This window comes from Bidens hawaiensis, unplaced genomic scaffold (genome assembly GCF_021521415.1).
Source record: "Bidens hawaiensis isolate Kalapana, Puna unplaced genomic scaffold, B.hawaiensis_p1.1 tig00001511_1, whole genome shotgun sequence".
Taxonomy (NCBI): Eukaryota; Viridiplantae; Streptophyta; class Magnoliopsida; order Asterales; family Asteraceae; genus Bidens; species Bidens hawaiensis.
Genome location: NW_027491085.1, coordinates 178552 through 190317, shown reverse-complemented (window position 1 = coordinate 190317; position 11766 = coordinate 178552). Strand labels below are relative to the sequence as shown.

At 39.2% G+C, this 11766-nt stretch overlaps 1 protein-coding gene and 1 pseudogene across 2 annotated transcripts; both read right to left on the bottom strand.

The window, feature by feature from the left end:
• Positions 1-1592: 1592 nt before the first annotated feature.
• On the bottom strand, positions 1593-2678 carry LOC143580461 (putative GDP-L-fucose synthase 2 pseudogene; annotated as a pseudogene).
• A 4366-nt stretch (positions 2679-7044) lies between these two features.
• Positions 7045-11289, bottom strand: LOC143582258 (uncharacterized). 2 transcript variants are annotated; one of them, XM_077064874.1, is made up of 4 exons: positions 10392-11289; positions 7354-7878; positions 7133-7238; positions 7045-7101 (listed from the first exon to the last, which is right to left on the bottom strand). In XM_077064874.1, exons 1-3 carry the CDS (start codon positions 11169-11171, stop codon positions 7134-7136), a joined length of 1410 nt encoding a protein of 469 aa, XP_076920989.1. In that variant the 5' UTR covers positions 11172-11289; the 3' UTR covers positions 7045-7101; position 7133. The 2 variants fall into 2 exon arrangements, with proteins under 2 accessions (XP_076920989.1, XP_076920981.1); XM_077064866.1 differs by having other exon boundaries at positions 7100-7238.
• Between the last annotated feature and the right edge of the window lie 477 nt (positions 11290-11766).

Sequence of the window (11766 nt, the reverse complement as noted above, 5' to 3'; positions counted from 1 at the left end):
AAATGAGTTGGTTTGGGTAAAAGGTTTTAACTAAATTGGTCAAAATGAGTCATTTGAAATTCCATTCTTTTATTTTCATGTCAAAATGGGTCGACAAGTTCAAAGAAATGGGTCGATGTGGGTTAGTGTTCTAAGGAAATGTGATAGGTTTCGGATCAGAACGGGTTTTCGTACAAGACAACTTTTTGCACGAAACGGGTTTCAGATTGGAACGGGTTCGGTTCATGTTTCAAGCCAACATGAGTTTTCACCCATGACGTGTTGAGTTTTGGTTTCTCTTGTTTCTTTTTGGTCGATTCCGAACTCGTTTTTGTTCGTTTTTTCAGTTTTTTTTTTGTTCGGTCTGAATTCTTATAGTTTCGTTTTGATTGATTTTTCCGATTTCGATTGATGTGGTCCGGTTTTGGTTTTTTTTTCTTTGTTTAATTTTCGTCGATTCTTTCGGTTTCGGTTCGATTCTAGGTGTTTTTTTTATGGAACGAGGACAGCGTAGGAAACATTTTAGTGTTTTTATTTATTTGTTTATGATTTACATTTTGAGTTATAATTTTTTTATTATTATTTTTGAATATTTTTTTGAGGGTTTTTGATTTTAATAGAAAACCCCTCAAAAAAAATTCAAAAAAAATAATAAAAAAAATAACTTAAAATATAAATAAAAACCGAAAAATCTAAAAAAACTAAAATGTTTCCGCCGTTATTCTCGTTCAGAAAAAAAAAAAAAAAACTCAAAACCCGGTTCGACCCTAACCTATTTCGACCGAAACCAAAACAACCTTTTTTTAATTGACCCGTTTTGACCCAAACTCATTATGACCCATACTCGCTTTGACCCATGACTCGTTCGACCCAACCCAACCCATTTGCCACCTCTAGTTATAACCATGAACTGTAACTACAACATGTTGTGATAGTTCGTCTGTTATGTGGTTCGACAGAAATAAACGAGCGGAGGTCATACCTAATAAACAGGGAAACAATATTACCCCATTATGTGTAGATTAGTGGCGGTTTCAGCCTATTCAGGTTCAAACGAACGCATGGAAAGCTAGAGATAGATCTAATATTACGCGAGTTCTATATGCCCTATTTTAACTGTTTTGATGTGTTTCGGGTTGATTCATGTACTAAGTGGTAAAATGGTTTTGCAAAAAAGAATGATAGTAAAGAGTTGCTTGTAAAAATCACAACAAGACGCCAATCAATCGCTAGTCGCTACTCCACCACTGTCCGACTAGATACCACTGTCCAACTAGTGCCTAGCAATTTCTACAACACTATTGTCTTGGCTCTTTTGTTTATCAGATTTACAAACACAATCACTAAGAAAAGAAACATTGATTTAAAAGCCTAGATGCATAAACTTAACTTGTATATGCTTGAATTTCAACAACAATTTCATACTTCAATTAGAGTAGTTTAACATAAATCCAAAAAACAAATTAACAGCAGCAGGGTAATACCAAAATCTGCTATAAATTATGACTCGTAATTTATAAATTCCTTGATTATAATTCATTCCACAATCCCCAAAATATAGTATAGCATAGCTCTTAAAAAGTAGTAGTAAATAACAATCACACAACTGTAAATATAATAACCTTAAAACAGAAAACAAGTTATCACCAGTAACAACACATTTACGCAAACTTATTGCGTCGTAACGTACCATTTGTAAGTACCAACGAGACCATCCCGAAGCGAAATCTTCGGTTCCCAACCCAGCTTAGCAAGCGCCGAACTATCCATAAGCTTCCTCGGAGTCCCATCCGGCTTCGAGCTATCCCAAACAAGCTCTCCTTCAAACCCGACGACCTCTTTAACCAACTCCGCAAGCTCCTTAATCGACACCTCCTTCCCACTTCCCACATTCACGTGCTCTAAATCCGAAAAAAATTCTCCAACAGAAAGACAACCGCATCCGCCAGGTCATCAACATGCAAAAACTCACGCAGCGGTGACCCTGTACCCCACACCACGACTTCTTTAGCCCCGGAAACTTTAGCCTCGTGAAACCTTCTCATTAAAGCGGGCAACACGTGCGAATTCTCGGGGTGGAAATTGTCATTGGGACCGTATAAGTTTGCGGGCATGGCGGAAATGGCGTCCCACTTGTATTGCAGGCGATACGCCTGGCACATCTTGATTCCGGCTATTTTGGCAACAGCGTACCACTCGTGGTGGGCTCTAGCGGGCCGGTTAGTAAAGGGGATTCAGGTATGGGTTGGGGGGCGTGTTTGGGGTAGATGCAAGAAGAGCCTAGAAAGAGGAGCTTTTTGACGCCGTAACGGTAGGCGGAGTCGATGACATTGGTCTGAATCTGGAGGTTGATGGTGATGAAGTCTGCAGGGTAGGTGTTGTTGGCGTGGATGCCGCCGACCTTGGCTGCAGCGAGGATCACATATTGGGGCTTCTCGATGGAAAAGAAGGTTTTGACGGCGGACTGGTTTGTTAAGTCAAGCTCGGAGTGGGAGCGGAGGATGAGGTTGGTGTAGCCGAGGGAGCGCAGGCGGCGTACAACAGCAGAGCCGACGAGTCCGCGGTGGCCGGCCACAAAGACCTTGGCGGATTTGTCCGGTTTAGGGGCATCAGTGACTGTCATTTTGCAATCTGAAGAAAGAAAACCTACCTACCTCTGTGTTAAGCAACGCAAACTGATATTAATATAGAAATCAAATGTATATATAGATGGGGTGTTAATAAATGAAAGGTAATTTAGGTTTCAGCAGCAGCAGAATATTATTAACTGTTAAGAGTATTGATTGGTTCAACAATGAAATCTCAAGTCACTACAGCCCTAATTGAATAAGATGTAAAATCAAAAGAAAGTGAGATTAAGTTTATAATACCTGATAAAAGAAGAACAGGCACTGTATGCTTGGGGTCTGTGTTTGTGATAGAATAAAATGGACTTACCGGTTGGTTGGTTATAAGAAACTTGACCGACAGTAGAAGAAGAAGGAATCAGATTTAGATTTGAAACACAAGCCCAAGGCTTTGTGGTAAGCGCAGACAGACTGGCAGTGTGTGTCTTACAATTATTATTATGGTGATAAATAAACAAATAAATGTTATTACTATAAAATTTTTTTGCTTATAGTATTCGTCATTCCTGGTAATCTGGTATTTACGCTCATGGGTCATAACGAGTTAAGGTCAGTACAGGTCGATACAAAAAATGGTTAATTTGGTTTGGTTCAGGTCGAAAGAGGCCAGATCAAAACAAGCTTGGGTCAAAACGATTTTGGGCTGGAACGGGTTTCGCGTCAAAACGGGCTGGGTTAAAAAGTGGTTTACTTGAAATTACTGTACATTTTATTTTTTGCTTCTTGATTTCGTCACAGATTACACGGATGGCATTGTTTATGCGTACCATATTGCTTGCGTGTTGGCGTTGTGTGACACGCTTAGCGACACTAGTTACACGTCTGATGCACGTTAAGCGCATACCATTATCAGGTAATGCACGTACTGTTGCAACTTGTGAGGAACGTACTGACACTGGTAACATTCGTGCATATCCTGTTGCATCATACGGACACCTACCTAGTTTATTTTGAACAAGTAGATCACAGTACCACTTTAATTGTCATGGCTTAACATAAACATAACAATTGTCAAGGTTATAACCTTGTACATTGTAAAATTTATTTACCTTTGGCTTTACCCATAGAATTTACTTGAGCATAAAAGACTCATGACTCTACATGTCACCCTACTTAGCCACTTATTAAGTCCCTTCCTACCACTCATACATGATACATACATACATACACACTACACTCTGTTATAACCATGAAAAATACTATTGAAGAGGTAGGTCCCAGCAGAGCCCAGTTGTACCCGCAAGACTCACCTTGAAGAGGGACGTCGGCGCAAGGACCAACTGGTTCCGCAGGACCAACCATGCTCAGAGATGAAGACCTTACGCGCAGTACGCCAGCTGTTCCCGCAGGAAAAGCCTCCCAATGGTGAAGTACCCCGCCTATTCCCGCAGCTGCGGATACAAGCCATCAGGGAAGGCTACCCGCACTAATAGCAAGGCTACACGCACAAGGCACTAACTCTCAATAATTCAGTAATGTCACCTGAAGGAATGAGCAAGGCGGTAATACTCCCGCCCAAATGAGCCAGTCCGTACGCTTCTGGAAGGTCTTTTGTACTATACCTGCCAAGGTATGGACAAAATAGACAAGATCTGACCAGAGCAGCCTATGAACCAATCACAGGGTGACAGCTCACCGACAACAGTACGAGGAGGAGCACGCTCTAGTACAAAATGTCACTATCAGCCGCTGCCTACTCACCAACCCTTGTCGTGGCACGTGCGTAGCCTGCAGTGGGTGGAAAAGGAATAGTACACAGCCGGCGGAAAAGGAATAGTACATAGCCGGTGGAAAAGGAATAGTACACAGCCGGCCATGTCAATATCAGCCGCTGCCTACCCACCAGCCACCAGCATGGCACGTGCGTAGCCCACAGTTGGTAGAAAAGGAATATTATACAGCTGGCTGTACCTGCTTGGAAACCTACCTTCGGCTATAAATACTCCAACACATTGGAACGGTATTATCATCTTATCTTCACTAGCTATTTCTCTCAATATACAATTATATTCAGAGCAATCTAGTCTGATTCTCACGCCGGAGGGTGGTCACAAGGAGGAACCCCCCCCCTTCTCAGTGACGAGCTCACGGTATCTGTTTTGCAGGTCATCTGAAGAATAACCATCTTTGCCGGACCTAACTCTCGTGGGAAACATCTACTTAACCCCCAGATTATCCGTAATCTGCCCGGGGTCGCTTAGTGTTTCTTCATTGGCGCCATCCGTGGGACCTTTATATTCTAGACTTAGTGAAATCCTTTATATTCTTAAACACGACGACTATAACAAAACACAAGATAAATTAAAGAAAAAGTAAAGAAATTAAAGAATAAAATTTCATCTCATATTGGTGGAAGAAAGAAAGGGAGAGGTTTCCACCATGGTATAAGTAGAAATGTAAGTTCTTGTTTCACATCGCTAAATTATAAAACTAGTGAGCTCTTTATAAGAAAGAAAACTCATATATTAATATTCTTAAAAGACAAAGCACACCCACTGGTTCTAGTGGAGGGTGCGAAGCACCCGTCGCGCATGGGGACGGGGACAGGCTCGGGCGAAGCGCGATGTGGCGCTTTGATGCCAAGGGCCGCCTTAGTATTTTTGTGAAAAATTAAAATTTTTAATAATCCTCTCATCGCGGTAAACGATAGACTATTAAAGTAACACATCGCGATACACGACGTTGAGGTTACACAGACAAGACACATAACGTGCCACATGGCATGCCACGTAGCCTACCTAGGGTTGACTCGGCACTGCTATAAGACTTATCGCGATACGCGATGACCTTTTGTTTATGACCATCGCAATACGCGACAGGTTCCAAAAATAGCTATAAATTGATTGGAAATGAGACGTGGACCCTGCCAAAATAGAAGAAGTATAATTTCTATGACACCTTATTAACCATGAAGGTATTCACGTGGAACCTGTCAAAATAGAAGCTATTACTAATCTGGAAATTCCTAAAACTTCTACAGATTTCGAAGTTTCTTAGGATTAGCAGGGTATTATAGACGTTTCATTCATAATTTTTCCCGAATAGCAGTTTCGTTAACCAAGTTAACGTGTAAGAATGTCAAGTTTGAATGGGAACCTAAGCAAGAAGAAGCTTTTGTAACTTTGAAGCAAAAGTTAACAAATGCCCCAATACTTGCACTACAAGAAGAAACGGAAGATTCACAGTTTGTTGTGATGTTTCTAAATCAGGATTGTGATGTTTACTAATTATGCAACGTGAAAAAAATACTGCTTACGCATATAGACAACTAAATAAGCATAAAGAGAATTACACAGTTTAGAGTTGGGAGCAATAATTTTTGCCATAAAGATCTAGAGACACTATCTATATGGTAATAAGTTTACTGTATTCACATATTATAAAAGTTTAAAATATATATTTGGGCAAAGGGAGCTTAACATGAGGCAAAGACGTTAGATGGAAATTCTTAACAACTATAATTGTGAAATCCAATATCGTGAAGGTAAGACTAAAGTAGTAGCCGATGCATTAAGCAGAAAATAGCATGAGAAACCTGAAAGATTGCGAGCTCTAAGGTTAGAACTTCAAATCAATTTAATTGACGAGGTAAAGAATGCTCAGAAATAAGCAATAGAAGAAAAATAATATTGCTAATGAGAAAAGAAATGGTACCATTGATCTACTTGTCAAAGGAAATGATGAAATTCTTCGAATGAGGAACAAGATATGGATACCAATCATAGGAGGATCACGATAAAAGATTCTCGAAGAGTCCCATAAATCCAAATGCACAATTCTCGAAGAATCCCATCATAGGAGGATTACGAGAAAAGATTTCAGTAGTAAAACCCGAACCGGACCAGATTTGTACCTGGTATTACCCGAAAACCCGAACCGGTTCCATACCCGGAACCGGGTTTTTCCAATACCCGAAACCGAGTATTTCAAACCCGATGTATACCCGAAAAATACCCCTAAAAGTGCAACATTTTTAAAAAATCCAATCTGTACCCGAAAAATACACGAAAAAACCCGAAAAATAAGGTTTTTTCAATACTCAAAAACAGGGTATTCAAATACCCGGTTTAGAATGCCCGGTTTAATACCCTACCCGAACCCGATGCATAGGGTATGGTTTATAGAGACAATACCCGGACCCGGACCCACCCCGACCCGTTATTACCAATACCTTATTTCCAATACCCGGTCATGCCCGAACTTGATTGCATACCCAAACCCGGGTATTTGGAAACCCGATTTGTGCACCTCTACTTTCCACTTCAACAAGTAGTGTAATTTATGGCGTAGGGGTCAGGATATCCCACTATGGACGCCTTAAGTGACATCTAAGGAAAAAAAATACTAGTAACTAAACTAATGTTTATTATTTATTTAATAGGTTTGTATGCTTTAAAAAATTCATTCAATATAAATGCTTAGAAAGTTTAAAGATATATTTTATAATCAAATATCAAGTTAGTTGAAAAGAGAAAAAAAAGATAATATCCACCCACTTGACCAGCTGCAGTTAACCGTCTTAAGACTCTAAGTACTAGTTGTAATGGTCTCTCCATATTTACAATTTCTGATCCTTATTTGGACACTTTTATACTTCCACTTGCGAATCTCACAACATTGTCTCTTTGTCCCCTGCACAACATGCCACTTGCTATTATGGTCCCTCAAAATAAATACCTTTAAAACATTTCACAAAACCATGAATCATGATACTTTTCACAATATAACAAACACAAAAAATATTTACCTCAATCCAATAATATGGGTCCATCTTCGATGCAAGGACTACAACTTTCTCAATTTTGCTAGGATAATCTTTGTTTTTGCATATCTTGACCGTCATATCTCTTGTATAAGTGGTAACAGTATCATTTCCCACCTCTTGAACCTGACTAATGTAATACATAGCCGGAAGTTCACACGGGTTGGTCGGGAAGGGTCGGGTATTAAACGTGAAAGGCCCACCTTTAAAGCTATCCCATGTGAGGAATGTTTGCATTGGCATCATGAGCTCTACTGCTGTCAATAGAGTCGGGTATATCTGAACCGTGTATCCCCAGGAGACGGATAGGGACCAGGTCTTGTAGTAGCAAAATGACTGTTGCACCACTCGGAGTGGGTCGTGACGGTACGTTTGGATGAGGGCATTCAATGACTCGTACTTTGTTCTGTTTGGTAAAAGTGGATTAATATAGTCAAGGTGGTGGAGTGATACCAATGGTGTCATGGGGTGTGCTGCTAGTAGACCATACGCATCTCCTCTAATATCCATCTATGATAAACATTAAGGGTTAAAATTTAAGAACCGTCTTTATAGTAAAATAAATAAAACACTTTTATTGAATTAATTACAAAATCTCAAAGGAAAGCAATGGGTTACAAAACTTTACATCTAGAATAAAATTGAAATTGCAAGAACGAGACGAAAATAGGTTTTGGTTGAAAATTCATGTTCTACACATGTCTTCTAGTAGAACTTGTTTGTTTTCTAGAGCACAACAAAAGTAGCATTCAAAATAGTACGTTGAACTAGAAAAGTATACAATTAAATGATAGCTTGGAATAACTTTTGTGAATTTGTTAATCTTGATATTTTTATTTTTAGGATATATTAATATTTATAGTGAAACCCAATTGGACTAGCTCTATCAAGAACTAAGCCAAAAAAAAAAAACAAATTATATTAAATGTCTTCAATGCTAATTATTTTGTTTAAAAGAATTTGACTGAAATTGATTATTTCTCATGTTTAAACTCATCTAGTAGCACCTGCGTAAACTAGGAGCGGTAGCAATCAATCAAGCACAATTGAGGAGCAAAGCACACACGGGTGGTAGACTGGTAGCCAATCTGGAGCTTAGTGACTACTTTGAACAATCCTTCCAAAATACACAGACGACTCTAAGTGCCTAGTGCGCAATCAAAATGCAACATTGTGCCTATTACTTACGCCACACATGCATGTGTACGAGCACCCTTTAGGATCCCCAATAGTTCTTTTGTCTAAGAAAACACTAAGGAAGGTTCTCACTTATATATCACTCTATATGGGACAAGTCCCCCTTATTCCACTATTTTACCTTCAAATTTTCGCAGCTTTATCGGTTTTACACACCTACTTTGAATATTGATATCTCATTCACCTTAGCTTTGTTTCGGATGATGTTTAGTTTGATTCGAAGCTCTCATACAGTATAATACATACTCAAAAGTTAAAACTTATAGTAATAGATTTTAGATATAGAATATTTCCTTCTCGGATCTTATCTTGAAGACCATGTCTCCTACCCAATTGAAGTCGGTCATAATCACATTCTTTATACAAAGCTTTTGATAGGCTGAAACCTCTTTGAATATAGAGAAGAAGGTACTGTATCCACAAACATGGCAAGTAGCCCCTTTGCTAACATACCACTCTTGGGGTTGGTTTCTATAGTGTTGACCTCCACAAGAGTCAATAAATTTGTTATCATTGCCACTAGAGGCATATCATTATCAACTACGTGTATCGCCCACGCCTTGGTTGCTAGCATTGTTAAGACCAACTTCTCAATCATTGTTTTCATTTGAAAAGTCTCAATAAGGGTTATCTCCTGGTGTGGATACACTGAAGTAAACTAATAACTCTTTGACTTGTCTTGGAGTCAATCATTTTGTCAAGAAACGGCCAGCATGTTTCTTTGTTTCGGAGACCGGAATCCTCCATTTTGTACGTTTTCTTTAAAAACTAAAAACTCTCATTATTCTTATAAAATCTTTACCGCACATTGTACAACACGCCCGCTAAAACCATTTGTCACACCATTACGACATATGAAATCAAGTGCTTCCAAGCATCTACCAGACTCACCACTTGAGCGTCGACCTGCTTTTCCTTAAGGAGCGGATTTAGTGAGGAAGCTTGCAAGGTTTAAGATGGTCATGTAGAAGAACAACTTTTGTTTCAATGTGTCATTTAGCACATCAAGTTTTGTTGTGGCGCAACAAATTTCATAACACGACATACTAGATCACTTTAGCTCAACAACTTTAATATGACACGACAAATTCCTTTATGGCGTAGGAAATTCAATGTGTCTCGGTAGATTTTCATTAGGAACTAATTTTCTTAATTAAAAAAATAAATAATAATAAAATACTATTTTATTGAAATAAAAAGAACCAATAACCACGTAGTGAAAGTTAATATTTAATTTGTGGTATAGTGGTATGAGGCTTGAGTTCTTTAGTAGAGACCCTGACCTAAATTCGATCCACATCTGTGCCACTTATGGTGGATATAGACAATGAATGATTTGAGCTAAGCTTTACGAGGTTGTCAGTTCGAATCCCAAGCCCACCCGGGTTTTCGCCATACCGTGTATTACGCCAGAGAGTTATGCTCTTGTGGTGGTGGCACGACTGTTCAAATGGCAGCTGATGGTATGATTTCCCGGGAAATGTCCAAGCCAAAGTCTAAAACCAGTCTTGACCCGGTTAAGACAACATAGTCTGACCGAAGTAAGGCAACGAAACTCTCTAAATAAAAGTCGCGGTTCTAAATAAAATTGCAGTGAAAGTTAAACTTCAAAATATTTGTTTTGACAAATTTTTCTTAAAACACTATTTAAAAAAAATCAGCCTTGATTGACGCATTGACCATGTCCATACTATCCATTCCAAGTCTTCAACAACCGGACAAGATTCATTAGACAGTAAGACCCAGTCATCAACCATTTGTATGTCCACACCCGACGATTTAAATTGTAACCATCCATCATATTTATATAAAACAGTTAAATTTACCTGATGGAACCCACGTTCTACCGTAAGCGAAACGCCAAGCTCGGTCACACAACCCCTCACCCGTTCATCCGACCCGTAAAACCAACGGTATCGATCAAGACACGCGTCCATAATCCGCACAAGCTCCGCGGCCAACGGATAACTCACCGCGAACCCACCACCACCAAATGCTGTACCATACGAGTGCTTCACATCCTGTCCGACACTCTCCGAATTCCCACCAATGTAGTACATGTTTCGGTGATCATATTTCGATAACACGGATACCAAATTATCCGCAAAAAACACCGTATCGTCGTCTCCCATTACAAACCACCTCACATTCGGTAACCCGAGGTTAAACGACTCCAACACAATTCGGGCTATGCGAACCGCTGGGTTCGGGCCCACACTTTCCGTGACCTTAAAAGGGAGTGAATTTGGGTGAGAGAATAGTTTTGTGTCGGGTTCTTTGTCTAACCAAACGAATCCTCGGGTTATATTTGGTTGCCACCAGAGTTCGGAGTAGTGTCGACGATCCGTCCACGTGTGAACCGAACCACTGATACCAAACAGCACGTGGGAAATTTCCGTAGGCGGTTCGGATATTCCGGGATATAATTCGTGTGTTTGGGGAATATTCGGGTGGAAATGCCACTCGGGAGCGGTCGACAAGCATGAAGGTTGGCGGTGTAAGGCGGAGAGAATGATAAAGGAGGCTGAAAATAGAAGGAACACTAGGAGGATTAACTTGAACGACTTCATTATGATTGTGTTCTTGTAATGACAACAGTTTGTCATTTCGTTAATTATTTACGAAAAACCTCGGATGTTCCTCGTATTTGCGTGGTTTCGGGGCAGTTAAGTACAAAAGTGGAGGCTAGATAAGTAGATATGCGCATGGAAGAACAAGAACCTTAAAATAAGGTCACGTTTGCACAATAATGTATGGACGTCACAACATGCGTATAAAAGAATCCACAACAACAAAACTTTATATACTAACTGTCATATAGCTTTATCTATGCTATATATAATGAGGTAGCAAATGAAGACGTTTAATTTTAAGTAAATTACAATGCTTCTTAATACATAAGTTACAACCTAACAAAACATATTGAAAAGGGCAATATTGTCTTTTGAATGATATTTTCACGTGCATTTTCAATTCATTAAAGATACTTACAATATTTCCTCCTTAACTTTAATCACTTTTTGTAAATTTAAACAATACTTACAACTATGAACCTTAATCGTTTACCTATATACTCTTTTTATTTTCACTTTTAACCCAACTTCCCCACGAATTTGAACGACCATAACTTTTTTATACGTTAATATATTTTATAAAGCATTGCACCATAAAAACAAACATTTTATTATCTTTAATTTGAGT

Bases quoted from the DNA above. Each gene is read 5' to 3' on its own strand.
- LOC143582258 (XM_077064874.1), bottom strand. From the start codon at position 11,171: ATGACAAACTGTTGTCATTACAAGAACACAATCATAATGAAGTCGTTC. The intron at 7,879-10,391 runs GTAAATTTAACT...TGTTTATCATAG, and splicing joins TAGAACGTGGGTTCCATCAG to ATGGATATTAGAGGAGATGC. The intron at 7,239-7,353 runs GTAAATATTTTT...CATGTTGTGCAG, and splicing joins ACCCATATTATTGGATTGAG to GGGACAAAGAGACAATGTTG.